Source organism: Gigantopelta aegis, chromosome 3 (assembly GCF_016097555.1).
Source record: "Gigantopelta aegis isolate Gae_Host chromosome 3, Gae_host_genome, whole genome shotgun sequence".
Classification (NCBI taxonomy): Eukaryota; Metazoa; Mollusca; class Gastropoda; order Neomphalida; family Peltospiridae; genus Gigantopelta; species Gigantopelta aegis.
In genome coordinates, this window is record NC_054701.1 from 21390016 (window position 1) to 21408813 (window position 18798).

The following is an 18798-nucleotide window of genomic DNA, read 5'->3' on the forward strand; positions in this document are numbered from 1 at the left end:
TGTGCGGGGCGGGACGTAACCCAGTGGTAAAGAACTTGCTTGATGCGCGGTCAGTCTCGGATCGATCCCCGTTGGTGGCCCCATTAGGCTATTTCTCATTCCAGCCAGTGCACCACGACTGGTGTAACAAAGGCAGTGGTATGTACTATCATGTCTGTGGAATGGTGCATATAAAAGATCCCTTGCTACTAATCGAAAAGAGTAGCCCATGAAATGGTGACAGCAGGTTTTCACTCTCTCCATATCTGTGTGGTCCTTAACCTGGTTAAGTTAACCATATGTCTAAAGCCATATAACCGTAAATAAAATGTGTTGAGTGCGTTGTTAAATAAAACATTTCCTTCCTTCTGCCCTGTGCACAAGAATATTTTACAGTATTTGGTATTGTAATCATTGTGACCAGCTACATACATGGATGTCTAATAAATCATATCTTTTTTACCTGAGAATGTAGGGTATTCTTGAAGCTGTAAGATGTCTTTGATGTACATCTTGTTGAAGGTTCGGAAGCAGAAATCCAGACCCCAGAACTCTCGGTCGGTAAACTCAAACACAGGTGAGGTGGACGCTTCCTCAGCCATGGCACGGTCTTAGTGTACACACGGAAATGGAAAAAAACATGCTTCCAGAGTCGAAACTAAAATGAAATAAAAGGAATAGTTAATGACACCTCTGAACATTTTTATTTTTTTATTTTTTTTATGTAACGACATCACTAGAGCACATTGATTTATTAATCATCAGCTATTGGTTGTAAACCATTTTGTAATTTTTGACATATAGTAGTCTTAGAGAGAAAACCCACTATAATTTTCTATTAGCAGCAAGGGATATTTTGTATTCACCATCCCACAGATAGGACAGCACATACCATGGCCTTTGATATACCAGTCATTGTGCACTGGCTAGATCAGAACATTTAAAACTATGGGCTAATTGGAATCTGACATATGATAATTTCAACACATGGGTTGAGAAAGATAATCTGCAGCAAATTTTATGATAAAATAGTGTTTTCAACATGAAATTATATTATTATGATGGTGTTTAACAGTGGTATATGATAGGATTGGTGTCCAGCTCCTATCCGCATAGAGCTAAAACAGTGTCCTTTAATTTTAAATTTAAAAATTAATAAATTAAAATTAATGGCTTTCATTTCTCACCCCATGGTGAAGGGGCGGGATGTATCCCAGTGGTAAAGTGCCTGCTTGATGTGGTCAGTCTGGGATCGATCCTCATCGGTGGACCCATTGGGCTATTTCTCGTTCCAGCCAGTGCTCCACAACTGGTGTTACAAAGGCTGTGGTATGTACTATCCTGTCTGTGGGATGGTATATATAAAAGATCCCTTGCTGCTAATCGAAAGAGAGTAGCCTATGAAGTGGCGACAGCGGGTTTCCTCTCTCAATATCTGTGTGGTCCTTGACCATATAACCGTAAATAAAATATGTTGAGTGCGTTGTTAAATAAAACATTTCCTTCCTTCCCATGGTGCACTGAATTATATATAATTTATAATTGTATTATATATAATGTATATAGTCAATACCCGAGGATGTAAAGTAGGGGAAGGTAACTGCTACAAGTCCTTGTGACTAGGGATCCTACCAGACTAGTGGCACCCCAATTGTTGTTTTGTTATATAAATAGGCCTCTTTTTCGGTTACTCTTACTAAATGTATGTGTTCATTGGCAAAAGTTCTCCTCTTGAAGAAGATAGGGATTTGGTTGTATTCATGAGCTTACCATAAAAGAAAAAACAACGGTTTCAGTTTTTGGTATTAATAATTTATTCCATACTAAAAGCAAAAGTTGACTTCAGATTGCCAGTCATCAACAGAAAATTTAGGATTTATTGTGATTCCAATATTCTAAAATATTGAAGCACAACAAATATATTCTAGTACATCACTGTTGTCATATATATTGTAATCTTTTCACATTGTTTGATGTTGATAATATAAATATAAAAGTTTGATGACCCATAACAAAGTTCTTTTTCTGAAGTAATTTTTGTGGAATCCAATATAGCAGTATTACTTTACAAATTAAATTATTGTATTTACAAACTGATTTCCACATCAAAGAATGGCATATTTTTAATAAAGATTTGTTAAATATTAGAAATTATATAATTTACAAATAGAAAAAGTTAAAGGTAGTTTGTTTTGTTTAACGACACCACTGGAGCACATTGAGTGATTTATTAATCATCAGCTATTGGATGTCAAACATTTGGTAATTGTGAGAGAAAACCTCCTACATTTTTCCATTAGTACTAGTAGCATCTTTTATATGCACAATCCCAGACAGAAAAGCACATACTAAGTACAGCCTTTGATATACCAGTTGTGTGTTGGCTGAATCGAGAAATAGTCCAATGAGCCCACCGATAGGGATTGATCCCAGACCAACCACGCATCAGTTGAGCACTGTACCACTGCATGGGCTACATCCCACCCCTTTACAAATAAAAAGTAGGCTAGAGCAAAATTGAGATTCATAATTATATGAATGCTGGGTTTTTAAAGTCACCTCATATTATTTGGACCAATCCCAAGCATTTTATAATAAAAGTTTGTTTGTTTTGTTTAATGACCCCACAAGCGCACATCGATTTATTAATCATTGGTCATTTGACATATAGTCCCAGAGAGGAAAATCTGCTACATTTTTCCATTAAAAAGTGTTTTGTATAAAGACACCACTGGTCACTTGGATATATAGTCTTATAGAGAGGAAACCAGCTACATTTTCCCATTAGTAGCAAGGGATCTTTTATATGCACCATCCTACAGAAAGGATAGCACAAACCACGACCTTTGATATACCAGTTGTGGTCCAAAGGCTGGAATGAGAAATAGCCCAATGGGCTCACCAACCGCACATCAAACGAACACTTTATAATAAAACTTTAAAAGAGTATGATGCTGAAAAGTGGTGTCAGTTTGCAAATACTCTTACTTCCGTATTTATCTATTTTTTTAAATCGGGGGGTGGGGGGTGGGAGGGGGAGGGCGTTGTCGTGAAATTTAAAAATTGATTCCTTTTAATTATTATCATTGTTTGAAAGGTGTTCCACCACTACAGCTGAAAATAAGATGCCATTTTTTGCAAATCCTGAAAGCGTCTATTCAGATTCAAACACTTGGGTAGGCGTAGAGTAAGCCTAGGTCAAGCTTCAAAATAACAATATAATTACGACCACGTTATTTTATTGTATTTGGCTGTGTGGTAGTCATTACCATTCACCGAACATTCCTGAATGTGACACAATGACAGTCAAATACGAGCATTAAACGAGCAGTTATAAATGCTTGTTTTGCCGCCATTAGCTTGTGTAATGGTCTCAAAACACAGATTGTTTTTACCAAATGGTTGCCTGTGTATTCGTTCTCTGCGCGTGCAAAGATATTAGATAGTCTGTGGTGGGGTGTTCAGTGTTGTGGTCGAGCTTCCCACCCCCCGCACACACACCACCACCACTCAAACTACTTTGAAGGGCGTGTGTGTGTGTACGGTAACCCACAAATTCTCCCTTGTAGTTATAGGTGCAGAAAATTGTGCAGAGAGGTCTAGACATTGGCAAGCAAGGGTCATGCTTCCTAGGGAAATACATTTTAAAAAATAATTTTCTCAGAGCGGGTTGGGTGGTGTGATATAGCATACCAGTCATGAGGCACGGGTTGGAATGAGAATGTCAGATGGATTTATGGAGAGTGGCTGATGCTGTGACCTACTGCAAATAGGCAAGTGCTCAACCACCATTGGACATTATTATTATATTTTTATATATGAATCATGATTATGAATATTGTCTGATGTCCATCTTGTTTAGGAGAGCACTTAATAGGCTCTGCCTGTTGTGCAATCCTTTTGATTCTTTTTTTATCAATAAAATATCTCAAAACAAAACCACCGACTGAATGAATGAATGGTTGACGACACTCCAGAATGGTCGACGACACTCCAGCATGAGGAGAACAGCGGATATTGGGTGTCAAACAAAGGAACTCAACCACTGAGCCACATCTTGTCTCTTGTAAAACATTTTTTTTTAAAGATTTGGTGCTACAACACTGTACAAGAAACTTCTTCATATATACTTACTTGTAAAGAAATGAAAAACGCCAACTTAATATCCAATGTTTTAATCACCACAAATCAGATAACAGTTGTATAATTATAAACAACAAACAGTTTTAAATAATGTATAAAGGCTTGTTAATTAACTAACTGATGATACAGGTCCGTAAGAATGTTAGGCTATGTGAAATAGGGGTGGGTGGGGTGGGGTGTGTGTGTGGGGAGAGACAAGTAATTTTTTTTGGGTTTATTATACTTTATAGGCCTATAATGGTTTAGAACGAAAGAAAGTAAATGCTTTGGGCCTCAAATGAGAGGCAAGTTTCCCTAGCTCCCTCCCAATTCCTATATTCCTGTCATATACATTTAATAATTTATTAAATATACCACAAAACAAGACTAATTCTAATATAAAAGTGATTAATGAAATGTATTTAAGTCATATAATTTTGAGAAGAGACCTATCAACAACTGCATAATGTAACAGTATTAGTTTTGACATAAAAATATGCTACTGGAAAAAGAATTGGCGGCTGCTTAAAGCAATTCTGGACCCTAGCTCTGTTAGAAAATCCATTATTTGTGTGCCTTCTTGACAATTTATACAAACATATCGAGGTGCTATTATGGATGTTAAGCTTAACTCAGATCAACTGAAACAAATAATTTTTCTTATAACCATATTCACACTAAAAAACAGACATACAATAATTTTTTTGTATATTAATGAATATTTTCTTATGTTTAACAGTAATACATATGAAGACAGTGGTGTAGCGTTAGTGGGGCCACCAGGGCAGTTGCCCTGGGTGCAAAATTTTCTGGACTGGTGGAAGAGATTCAGGCAGTGCTAATGGTCTACTTGTTAGGGGGCGCAATACTTGCCTTGCCCCAGGCATTGGCAACCCACGCTACGCCACTGCATGAACATCATTTCACTAAAACAGGGTTCATACACTTGTATCTTAACCAAATTCCAGGACATTTTTTACATGGAGTACAGTCGATAATAATTCAAATACCGGTAGATGAAAAATAAGTGAAATATTCGGGTTGTGGCTTTGTTTAAACCCGCAGTCTCAAGTATTTAGGACATCATCAAAATTAATTTTTGTTACCGTTGCACACTATTATTTTTTTCAATATCCTTTGACCATACGTGTAGTTGCTAAGTTGTCAAATAAAAATGTATTCTTTTTTTATTTTAACACCAAGTAGTAGTGCACTATTTCAGTTTTATGTCATATTGTATCAAAACTCGAACAATGTCCCAAGCACTTGTCTTGCACTCATCAATTTGCAATGAATAAGTAGAGAAAATAAAATGGGCCCAGTGCATGTGCGGAAAGACTTCTGAACGTTCCACACTATGTATGATTTTATAAAATTTAATACAATTAAAAAAAAAAGTTTTGATGGGGGGGGGTTGCCTCCGTGCCCCCCCTCCCCTTGCTAAGACACTGGCGATAATAGTGGCAACATTATTCATAGGTTAATGTTTTGCGTGGGTTTTTTGTTGTTGTTTTTTCGTTATCTTTTCTGCCTGCTCTCGGGCCGCTATCGCTGTATTATAATTATTTTAATGTTGGGTGTAAAATAAAAAAGAAAGAAAACAAAAAATGCAACACATTATCAAGTGTTTTTTCTGCTGAACTCTGGGTAAGACAATAAATGTAACCTTGGGGCCAGATAAAATGTTTGAACTGTCACTATAGGAACACAAAAAGAAAGTTCGGAAAACGTCAGCGATCGGATCCTGACTTGGGGCCAGTTCAAGTAGTGATTATAGGAATGGGAAAATAAAGTTTAGAAAATGTCAGCTATCATCAGTTTACCAGGACATTTCCAGGACAAGGGCGGGATGTAGCCTGGTGGTAAAGTGCTCACTTAATGCGTGGGCCTATTGGGCTATTTCTCGTTCCAGCCAGTGCACCACCAGTATTATCCTCTCTGTGGGAAAGTGCATATAAAAGATCTCTTGCTGCATTAGAAAAAATGTAGCAGGTTTACTCTGATGACTACGTGTCAGAATTACCAAATGTTTAACATCCAAAAGCCGATGATTAATAAATCAATGTGCTATCGTTAAACAAAACAAAAATTTCCAGGACAAAGTGCAAAAATCACAATTTCTATGGACTTTCAAGTATTGTAAAACAGCTTCCTAAAATTAAGTATTTTCAAGGAATTTAAGGATGCATATGAACCCTGTTAAAATATTAGTTTCTGTTTAATTTTTAATAATTAATGACAATGCTTAGATATATATAAAACAAAATAAACAAATTATCACGATCATAGTACACATATATGGTATCACATCTTTTCATTTGTTGTGTGTTCTAACCAGAGATCACAGAACATTTATAAAACAAGAAAAAGATTAAAATGTTTAAAAAAAAAACTATGTATCAAATATTCTATTTTAAATAATATCACATTTGTGTTATAAATATACTAATCAGTAACAAACAGAATTGCGTCAACATCCTGCACCTGTCAATAATGGGTATGTAAATTATTGTAAGCCATGTATTGATGCATGTCTCAGTACATAGCTAAAACAATTAACTGTTCTAAAGTTTTAATTAAATAATTTAAATCAGTATACAATAGATATGCCACTTAGGTACAAATGTGATTACAACTGGGGACAATATTTTAGGTAACATGAGGTTGGTTCACATGAGTTTCATCTTTGGTAATAATTTGTTTGATTACATTAATTATATTTGCGTAACTGGTGAGTTATCTAATCGTAACATATATGTACATTAATTTTGTACTAAATTTTATGTTTCAAATCTGATTTTTCAATGATAGTATTTTGATGTGCTATGCTTTAAGTGTCCAAAAATATATCTAAAGTTTTCTCCTGACGATGTCAACATTTAGTTGACGAAATGTTGAGATTTTAAACTTGTGGTTTTCAACAGAGACATTACTTTTATTAAATGTAACAGTTCACCAGGTGGGGACTGTTTGGTGATTCACATCATTTTAAATTCGCTTAACTGATATGTGAACAGATCAACACATCACTTGAAATATGTACATTTTGAAACAACCTGAGTCGCAAGCCTAAGTAACAAATTCAGTAAGGATCAAAGGTAGAATGTCCTGTTAACTCTCATTAACAATAAACTCGGTTTACCCATTCACTTAAGAAGAAGAGAGACAATCACTCTGACTTATTGTGATACAGTAGCTGATCGATCAAGCTATGGCTCTCTGCTGTAGTGTATTAAACGGGTCAGTGTTTTCTCACTGGCTTGCATCACTGACTTTGCCATCTGTCTCTCTTCGTTTGAGGCTGGCCTCACTGATACACACTTCATAACACCAGTCCGACTGTCGAGAGAACCCACACACCTGAAATGTTCAGTTCTGTGTTCTGTAAAGTCAAATTAACAAACAAGTTCACACATAACTGGGTCAATTTTCACTTGAAGTTGAGAACTAATCCAGGATTGAGAAAATGGATCAAATGGGAGGCACATTTTGGAACCCCACAACTAATGGAATACATGTAGTATCAGACACAATAGTCCTGTTTATCCATCATGCCAACAAGGACAGGGTTTTTTTCTTTGTTATTTATTGAATCCTTTAATTCATTAATAGTTTAACTACTGTTAACCCATGAAAGTATTAAAAATTAAAGGCTTATTAATACACCTACTGTTGTTAACTAAAGCAGTTTATCCTGATTCACACTTTTTAACACATACACCTATAGGATCTCATGAATCCACTCATTGATAATATTAAAAAAGTTGTATAACCATAATTGACAGTGACTTTCACCTCCAAATCAACAATTTTGCAAAAAGGTTCTTCAAATCCCCATGGAGTATTGTAAAGATCATTCACAAATATTATCAGCTGCAACTTCAATATCTGTCTCACCATTTTAATTTCAAACAATGTATTTTACAAACATAAAAGGTCTGTGTAAACAGGTGTCATACAAACTATTCTTCAAACAGGTTTTAGTCCTTACCTATGCCACTGGCCACGAATCAGTCTAGGTAGCTCACGGTCCTATATTATAACGAACAAAACTTTATTTTAACATGTGAGCAACAAGTTTAATGTGAATTCACAGCTGACATGTTAAACTTAGAAATACGATATTCTAAACAATGCATACATGTATGTTACTAAGAAGTTGCTTTTTAAAATCATCTATATATGTGGTGTCCCCTTTGATGAATATTAGTGGTGATTCATTAGTGATATATAGATATTTATTACCCATATGGGCAGTGAGATGCGGGTGAATATATTTTATAACTTTCCCTAGGGATAGAAGCTATCTATAAACACAATAACCCACTCGATACTCGGAATTACGGATTATCTGTCCTGAGTGAAATTAATGTTGTCAGTCACTCGCTAAAACTCTGACAACAAAAATTTCACTCGGGACAGATAATCCGTGATTCCTCTAACTCCCAAGTTATTGTCTATATATGTGATTTTTATCCCAGGGATTTATCCAGGATTTTTCACCAGGGTCCCATGTCCGATGGGATTGGGAAAATTAGCACAAGTTATAATTATACTTGGGCTATGTTTTCAGACCAATGAACGATGCAGTACACTGTTGTTAAATTAATTTATTAGAACAGACATAATTACATATACAGTGTATATATTGGGATTTTCAGTGCCATTTTCTTTTGGACCCAGAGAACGCATGGATGAATCTCTGCATCCTGATGGAAAAAACACCAGATGACAATGGACTGCAGTCTTTTACAGTAATCAATTAGACGTCTTTACTTGGGTTTTTTTAAATGCAAAATATAATTTGCATGTTTGATTTTACCTTCGACACATGTTTTTATAGATGTACCACAAAAAATTAAAACATCAAAATAGATAAGAAAAAATAAAATATTGACAATATTCAAATAAAATCAATCTCTATTTAATGTTACTTTCAATGATATTATTAAATTTAATGTTTAGATAGAAATGTTAGGACCTACAATTTCGCAGAAAACACAATGCAGATTGTCCTTTTTAAATGTACCACAAAATAGAACAAAACATCAACATTTGTACACATAATAAAAAAATATGTTGGCAATTAATGTACCTACTGATTAATATTAAAGTAATTTTTATTTAAATATTGTTGGTTTAATGTTAAAAAGATCTTATGGGTGTATATTGAGTCTATTTCAATATCCATGATTTAGTTTATAAAAAAATTAATGTAATTAAACAAACTGTGTAGATTTTATATATTTATTTAAATGTGTGTATATGTTGAATATATTTGAATATTTTCTGTGCATATAAATTATGTAAGGCACTGAGGCAAGGCACCCCAACCTTGACTTTGCCAAAATGATCTGGGAAAATAATAAAAAAAAAAGAAAAAAGAAAAAAAAGTTTAATGTTAGGACGTACAATTTCATAGAAAACACAATGCAGTTTATCCTCTTCATCTCGTAACAGAAACTCTTTCCCCAATCCAGTTTTATCTCTTAGAACGGCAGAATCAATGATGCCTAAACACAAGCAGATTAAAATTAGGATGTCTTCAAGATTAGGCCAAGGATGCACTATATTTTACACAAATAACTTATCATTTTAATAGAAGATAAATGAGTGAATTTTCATACTGCACATTAAAAAAAAGATGAAAAGAAAACTTGCATTATTTTTTTATGTTAATTATCCAACAGTTACGACAAACATTAAAATGTTAAATTTGTTTTGTTTAACAACAGCACTATAGAGCACATTGATTAATCATCGGCTATTGGATGTTAATTATTTGGCAATTCTGACACGTAGTCTTAAAGATGAAACCCGCTAAATTTTTTCCAATAGCAGCAAGGAATCTTTTTATATGCACTTACCTACAGAAATTATGTTTATACAATATATTTAATATAATAATGCTAAATCAGATGGTAACATTTTGATTAATAGTTTCCTACCATGTAACTGTTTTAGCTGGCTGTTTAGTTTAAGGTAAAGGGCTATAATCACAAACAGGGCCTGTGCTTATAAAACTTCTAGAGTTCAGACTCAATCTCTAATGACGTCACACGCATACAATTTGTATGGTGTTGTCATGACATTAGTGTCTCAGACTCTATTAGTCTCAAGTCTAGACCCTAAATGTTTTATAAGCACCAGACCTGGTTACAATTAAATGATTGAAAATTGAATCGGTAAATTGCATGATTTAAAAAACAAACAAATCATCGCCATACAAACATGGACAAATTACCATAAACTTCAAATATTACAGGACAGAGTTGGATGTTCATTTGATGCCACTTCTTGATGCTGCTTGTTGCCAGTGTTAAGACTTTCAAACTTTTGTCCACCTCCGCAACTTTTGCTTTTTTGTACTGATTACTCCCTTGTGCTGCAGGCTTTGTTGCATTTGGAACCCTCTTCAGAGAAAACAAACAACATTAGTTCAAAGCATATGCATGTGTATATTTAAGCAATACCAAAAAACAACAACTAATACCAAACTTGGAAGACTGATACTTGATAAACACTGACCATTGTCTGAAGCGATTAGTCTACACATACCATGGGTCTTACTATATGTCATAAGCAATGGCGGGCCCACCATCTCTTAAGATTAATTTCTAATACACCCCCCATCCATTGGCAGCGATAGTAATATCCGCCATCCATTTATTTAGGCCGCCATCTAAAATCACAAGTCATGCCATTGTCTTGAACTACCAGAGTACTCAGGTTCATTGTCATTTACAAGACATTTTCAAAGTACCCTGCAAACCTTAGGTACCATCCCTTCCTATGAGTGGAACCAGCTCTACCGATTCCCTCCATCCCTTTCCTGAATACTGGAGAGACCATTGCACACAATGAAAATTTGAATAATTTGAAATAGTAGGTGCTGTCTGACTGTACCAAACACTTTAGTACTAACTGTTTAAAACATTTTATAGACTATGACTTCAAGGTCACATTTATATATTATATTAATATATAACAAAATAAATATTTAATTAATTATTAACAATTACTCCTTCGCAGGAACTTATCTAGTTGATGCATATTTCTAAACAAAATCTGACATTACATTAACCAGATCACAAACCATACATAGTCCTTTAACAGTGATCTAATTTACATAATAAATTACAATATAAATATTTGGCTAAGGCACACTTAACAACGTTAAATAATACTGCTAATTAACTATAAACATACAAAATTCATTAATATTCACATGTTAATTAAATATTCATTGTATAAAATTCTTGGCCTTACATTCTGGTTTCGTTCACAATTTGTATACAGCGACTGCTGTGCATTAAACTGGTTCTTGTTACTGCGTGGAAATGCTGGCAGCTGTTGGGGTACAGGACAAGCTGCTACTGGACTAGCTTGTGCTGGTGCTCCTCCCCACACGTTCATGCTGGAAGTACTCGGTGGTTTGGGTCTTCCACTGGATGGAGCTCTGTTTGACATACTTGAATTGCTGACACTACCCCATGTCTGTTGTCTGAAATTATTATTTCTCTGACTTATTTTCATGTTTCTATCTAGTTAAAATTCAATATTACAAACACAGTGTAACTGGACACAAGCTCGTGTATTTGGGCTTTGTGTTGAAGACAGAGGTAAACCGGCATAGTGGCATAAGTCTTTGGATTTGAGGTTGATAGGTAGCCTACTGGGTTTGCCTCCTGGGTACCGGCTCCCACCCACTATCCTGTCTGAGATGATGTACATAAAAGATCCCTTGCTACTAATTAAAAATAATAGCCCATTGAGTGGTGACAGCAGGTTTCCTATTATCTTTGTGGCCCGTAACCATATTTCTGATGCCATATAACTGTAGTTAAAAGGTGTTGAGTTAAATAAAATATTTCTTTTTCTTTCTTTCACTAAAGTAACAGATACTAATGGAACAGAATTAGATTACTATTTATAAAATATGTTTTAAATCTTCAATTGTTAGTGCATCTTTATGTGACAATTCCAAAACAATTACAAATCTCAAATGTTTTATACCTATGATTGTACTGGTTACTTATTGAAGATGTTGTATTCCTTGATTGTCCCCACTGATTTGAAGGATTGCTCTCAAAGCCGTCGTCCATAGTGGAATCAAATACATCATCCATGTCTTCATTAAATAAGTGACTCTGACTTTGGCCTAAAAGATTTTCAGTATGTGTTAAATACTAGTAATACACTGACAGAGTAATATTTAGAGATAAATGTTATTAGTAGTATCGTTAATGATTAATTACAGCCCCTAGGAATGATATCTGGGGACTGTGGCATAGTCTCTAGTGCAGGTAGCACAAGTCAGGTTTTTATCTTTATATAGAGTAGGAAAACAAAAGTACATTTTCAACCGAATGGGAGCAAAAGAACCCCCCGCCCTGGTATGGAATAGTTTCTAGATAAATCATCAGCGAAATACCCCAATGTTGACCTCATTAACAGTTTTATTCAGTATAATCAAATTAAACTAAATAATACCCACTCAATTTTGTTTCTCTTTATTCTTCTCCATTTGGAGAACTCCAAACATGTATGTTCTTAATGGATTGATGAAAAACAAATTGTTACAATGGATTAACATTAAAATTAACATTTCAAACCTCTCTGAGGCTGCCATTGCCTTTGTACAACTTTACTGGATGGGCACAGCTGATGACTGCCACCAAATCCACGGTTATTACCACCGCCACGACTGATATTTTGCTGGTTAGATCCTCGCTGACTGGTAGCATTATTCACACTGAGGCTGCTGTATTTGGTTTTACCTTGCTGACTAAACATACTGTTGGCACAGCTGTAGTTGAATTGACCTCTGTCACCAGCATTATTTCTAGAGAACTGATTGTGACTGAAAGCACTGGCATTTGGGTTTCCACCATTTTTTCTATTGAATCCATCCACTGGCATAAGCTCTAAGTAAAAGTTAAATACAGTTAGATAATCAGAACTATAAGGACATGTATTTTAATTAACAAATGTTTAAAAAAAAAAAAAAATTCTCACAGGCTTATAATATAATGAGAAAAGACTTCTCTATTTGTGTAAAGGAATAAACAATGTACTCGGAATTAATTCTGGATATGAAGTGTTCTTTATGTTAGCTTTACATTCTTCCATGAATAAGGACAATTTGTAGACTATATATATGTATGTATGTGTGTGTGTGTGTGTGTCAATTGATTACAATAACAAAGAATTAGCTATATTTGAAATTAGCATTATGGTAAATATCTACACTACATCATATCCTTAAATCGAAACTGGATAAACCCCAATAGTGTAAAGATGTGAGGTTTCAAATAATATATAACATTTAAGATACATTGTCTTGTTTGTGAAGACATATGCTGAGGTTTATTATGAACACTTTAAAAAATAAAGAACAATAACATATATCCCAAAATAAATTTTTCCATTGTATTGTGCTGTTTTATTGTCTTGTATTTTATTTCAACTTATTTTTGTGCTTATATCCAATTAAGGTTCAAGCATGCTGTTCTGGGCACACACTTCTGAAGTGTGGGCTGTATGTCCAGGACAAACAGTGGGTTAGTTCTTAGTGGTTATTGAGAAAGAAGAGGGTGTAGTGGTCTTACACCTACCCACTGAGTTGCTAAAACTCGCTCTGGGTGAAAGCCAGTACCAGGCTGCAAACTCAATAACTGCCCCGATGCCATATAACCGTAAATGAAATGTGTTGAGGGCGCCATTAAATGAAACATTTCCTCCAGTACCTATCAGCCTTATGTCCAATAACTTAACCAGGACACCACTGAGGCCGGTTGTCTTGTATTGTGTTGTGCTGTTCTTGCTGTTATGTTTTGTGGTGTAGTATTATGTAATTGTGTTCAGGAGGCAGAGCGCTCACAAACTATTTGATTGGTACAGTTGCCGTCTATCATATCTTATTCATCTAAAGTTAAGCACAAAACATGTCCTCCTGACCATATCTATTGTGGAGTGTGGTGTGGTGTGGTGGTGTGTTGTGCTATTTGTTGTGCTGTGTTGTCTTGCTAATAACAATGATGAGAATATTACACCTGAACAATTTGTGCTGCTTGTTAAAGTACCACTAGACAGTGGATCGGCAAACATGGCCTGGCGCTGTCGTTTCTTATGGTTGAAAATTGGTGCTGGGGTAGGGCGACCACCTTGATTCGACTGTTGATGAGTACAGTAAAATAAAAATAAATTAATATTGAACAACTATCTCACATTAGTAAAAAATATTCATTAAGACTGAATTTACACAAATATCCATTAAGAATGAATTTACACAAAATTGTGGAGTAACAATAGTAGCAAGACTATTACTAAGATGATTTTTCAAGTTTATATTCATTTCACATCCGGCAAACAACTCCTGGACTGTCTTTACTGTTAGCAAAAGCATGTTGCTGACAATTAGACTACTCAGACTAGTCCTGGGTTTTATTTATGAATATAGTTTTTTTTTTTTTAGTTTTTTTTTTTTTCTGAATATAGTGGGGTGGCAAAGGGGGATACAATTTAGTGTAACAGTACATAACTAAATATATTATATGTTGTCATGAAAGTCCATTTTGTGAAACAACACTAAGGAACATGTGATGTGGTGCTATATACCTGCATGTTTCCTAGATTTGTCAGTATTAAAACAAACTATGCTTTGTTTCTGCTGAGAACCTGAAATTTAGAAGAAGAAAAATGTAAGTTTCCATTGTCACCAAGTTTAATTTTAACTAATTTTGTATAACCCAAGCTATTTAGGAGGGATGTAGCCCAATGCTCGCTTACTATATATTAAAAAAGTTACCCCCCCCCCCCCCCAAGGACCTCTAAAGGTCACAGTACTTGGGCCAGATACTAGGCCTATACTGTACAAAATGTTCCATGTCCTCCCCACCCCACTTCACACATTGTTCCTTATGAGCCCTTTACTGTGATCCGTCGACACATAGGCTAATTATATAAAATTGAATTTTTAATGAAATTTTCTGGAATGTTATTTAGTCACATTTATTGGAAAAGTTGACCATTTGAAATGAATTTACACGGAACTCGACGGTCAAGTATAGTTCACTTTGAGTTTGAGTCGTTGACTCGGTATCTCCGAGTCTGTTGCAGACCATAGGCACTTGATGACAGGATAATGTAAATATTGTCAATATACCACAATATACCCCTCAAAAACCCTCTTAGCACACACTAGCCTACATACAAACCCCTGAAAATATTGCTGTTGTCAAAGAGGAAGAGAAAACAAAAAAAATAAAAAAAATAAAAATAATGATAACCACTAACACGTAGCCTATATTGTTACAAGGCTTAACAACAGGGCCGTACCCTGACCAAAATCCATGGGGGGGGGGGGGGGGGGGGGGGCACTAAATTTTATAAATAATTTTTAACATACTATAAAGATTAAACATTTCTATGCTATTACTGGAGATATATAAAAAAAAAAAAAAAGGACAAGATTCTCAGAGGGGGCAGCTGCCCCCCCTGCCCCCCCGGAGGGTACGGCCCTGAACAAGCGTTTTCCCTACACTAAACTCAAAAATATAAATTTGAAAACGGACTTGAAATAATTGATGTTTAATTAATTAAACATTTTAAATCTCTGAACTGGTTTATGAAGTTGCAATAAAATGTCAAATGTAGATATTATACAAAGTAATTAAAGAACTTACATTTTCAAAGTCAAATATATAATCTTTTTATGGTCCTGATGAAGTGTTTTTAATACCTGATTATATCAAAGTCATAAGGTATTTTTCAAGAAGTATGATACAAATTTTCACATTTTTCTCATGTTGTTTCGTGTTTTAAAATTTGCATTATGGGCGGGGTAAAATCCTCATTTCGTCATGGCCGGGAATAAAACGCAAATCAAAATGCTTTGGATAGGGTGCTGTTAAAAAAAAAGAAAAAAAAGAGAAAAGTACTGAATGTTTATCGGACATTGGGCTTTTAATCACAGTGACTAACTCAATGCAGCAACCACCGTATCATGTACTAGTGTCATTTGGAAATGGTTTATTATCCTGTCATCAAGTACCTATGTTGCAGACGACCAAAGTTAGGCCCTACTGGGCTATACATTTTGTAATCGTCAAGTTAAACGTAATGACAATGTTTCAACAAATAATATTAAACTATCTCCAAAACATCTGAACATTTTAACAAATATATTAGAAACACCCAACGAAGGTTATGGAATCACTCGCAATTTCCTTTTCATATAATGACCAAAGAAAACTTACCGAATAAAATGGTATTGCGCAGAACAGAGTTGTTTCCCTTTGTTCACTATGCAGTGGGGGGGGAGGGGAGGTGGGGGGTAGGGGAGTGGGGGGGGGGGGCGACAGACCCCGGTCGCTCGCTAGATTGTTTTTTGCGCCTAACGTTAAATTAATGTGATAATGATAGATGATGACGGTACCAGTCAAATTCGTGTGTGCTCGGCCTCCAGAACACGCCACATTTTTTTCCCAGTTAAATAAAAATATTAGCAGGCAAACTACTGAAAAGTTTTGTTTCTTTTAAAACCCAGAAGAAAAAAAAGAGGCACTTAAATATATTTTAGCAGGAGACGGGTTCCCCCTTGTACTCGCCTATGTTACATGGGCGTTCGCAGAACTTTTTTTAATTTTTCAGAGAGGAGTGGGGGGCGTGGGCGTGGGAATATCTATAGACATAGGCATGGCGAAAATATGTGAACATTTGGGGAGGGGCTCACTGGCTGAGATCGAGGTCGCAATGCACCCGATTTTCTACAGGCGTTCTGGGGACTCTCTACAATGCTCCCTGGAAATACAAATGTTCTGAAATGCATAAATTGTCATGAATTATACAAATAAAATTCATCATTACAAATGCAACACTTTTTAAGTGCATGTTTTTTTGGGGGGTTTTTTTCACGATGTATAGGCCTAACATTTTGTATGCAAGTGTAGGCCTATACGCTATTACCACCACAAAAAAAAAAAAAAAAAAAAAAAAAAAAAAAAAAAAAAAAAAAAAAAATTCAGGTCTAGATCCAGGAGGGGTATAAGTGTCCGCTTCCTTCACCCCTCCACCCCTCCACCCCTCCACCCCTCCACCCCTCCATATATTTAAAGAGGCTATTGCGTTTCCGAAAACCCGACCCTACATAAATGAAAGGGCCGACCCCACATAAATGAATGGGCCGACCCTAATTTTCGATGTATTATTTTAGTTATTTTCCGATTTAAAACAAAAATAATATGTAAGTGAAAAGAATAAATACATAACCGTTTAATTGGACCCTTAGGGGTAAATGTACTCCCCCCACCCCCACCACCAAACCAAAAAAAGAAAAGAAGAGAAAAACCAAGAAAAAAGCGGCCCTACCCGGAAATAGACTACAATAGTTCACGAATATGGGGTGGTGTGTGGTGTGCGGAGATTCTTTTAAAACTATGACGAATACTAGTACATGTATTCAATCTATTATTATGTCGCACATGATTTGACAAGTGAAAACAGGCGTAGTTATATTGAATGATCAATTACTATGATATTTTTTCAAAGTAAATACATGTACTACCTTTCTGTGTTAAGCTGGATGTATTGAGATTTATCACCTGTCATGAAACATAAGCGTCATTCATTTGAAACTAGGTTTGAATGATTTTTGAAAATGTGTTGAACATTTCAATTGAAATAAAGTCCAGAAACATTTATCAGGCATGTAGGAACGTTAAATTGAAAGAGCGAACTAATTAAGTGGGTACGGAACATTTTTATTGTTGAATAACTTAAACACGATTCTTGGAAAATGTTTGACATCCAATAACCGATGATTAATTAATCAATGTAGGCTACTCCTATGGTGTCCTTAAAAAAAAAAAAACTAACTTTAACTGGATATATATAGTATGGTATATCTATATGCATATAATTAATCAACACCAAAATCTATCATTTCATTTCAACGTATTTTCTTGCTTATATCCAATTAAGGTTCAAGCACGCTGTCCTGGGTACACACCTCAGCTATCTGGGCTGTCTGTCCAGGACAGTAGGTTAGTTGTTAGTTGGTTAATGGTTAGTAAGAGAGAAGAGGTTGTAGTGGCCTTACATCTACCCAATGAACCTTTAAAGGCATACTGTCACGGATTTAAGGAACTTATTTCTCTAAAAATGGATAATAAATAAAAATTACATTAATTGTTAGAAACCAAATCTAGCTATCGCATCACCTGGACTGAAACATGATGGAGTGAAATCCATGTCATACCTCTCGGCAATTTTAGTTTTTGAATTATGGACCATTGCCATAATTAAATTATTATTTTTAAAATGTCATTAATAAATGGAGTATGGTGGTTATGAAAATGCTTGAATAAAGTACATTTAGGGACAAATCAAATTATTTTTCTTCATGTAATACTTTATTAGACCATTAAATAGGTCAGTGGTCTGTGGCAATATGCCTTTAAGAACTCGCTCTGGGATAGAGCCGGTACCGGGCTGTGAATCCTGTACCTACCAATCAGCCTGTAGTCCAATGGCTTAACCACTGCGCCACCGAGACCGGTCCTCCACCACCACTGTATAAGATTGAATAAGAAACTTAGAAACAAAACATAATACAAACGTACAACACACTAAACCGACTACGTTAATTATAATCCACGTGATACGTACATGCACGTAATAGCATACTTTTAAGTG

General features: G+C 35.3%; 2 protein-coding genes across 4 annotated transcripts in view; both read right to left on the reverse strand.

Moving 5' to 3' along the window:
* Nucleotides 1-3734, reverse strand: part of LOC121389276 (CST complex subunit STN1-like) — a 35375-nt gene extending 31641 nt beyond the window's left edge. Inside the window, exons 1-2 of one of the 2 annotated variants that reach the window (XM_041520882.1) lie at nt 3375-3734; nt 443-637 (exon numbers count right to left, since the gene is read on the reverse strand). In XM_041520882.1, coding sequence (XP_041376816.1) covers nt 443-581 — 139 coding nt within the window. In that variant the 5' untranslated portion in view covers nt 582-637; nt 3375-3734. The other variant, XM_041520875.1, reaches the window with a different exon arrangement.
* A 2333-nt stretch (nt 3735-6067) lies between these two features.
* LOC121367690 (spermatogenesis-associated protein 22-like) lies at nt 6068-14926 on the reverse strand. 2 transcript variants are annotated; one of them, XM_041492015.1, is made up of 9 exons: nt 14722-14926; nt 14157-14277; nt 12882-13028; nt 12118-12262; nt 11371-11605; nt 10346-10514; nt 9514-9614; nt 8093-8133; nt 6068-7461 (listed from the first exon to the last, which is right to left on the reverse strand). In XM_041492015.1, the coding sequence occupies exons 1-9, from the start codon at nt 14725-14727 to the stop codon at nt 7311-7313; spliced, it is 1116 nt and encodes a 371-aa protein (XP_041347949.1). In that variant the 5' UTR covers nt 14728-14926; the 3' UTR covers nt 6068-7310. The 2 variants fall into 2 exon arrangements, with proteins under 2 accessions (XP_041347949.1, XP_041347948.1); XM_041492014.1 differs by having other exon boundaries at nt 12717-13028.
* Between the last annotated feature and the right edge of the window lie 3872 nt (nt 14927-18798).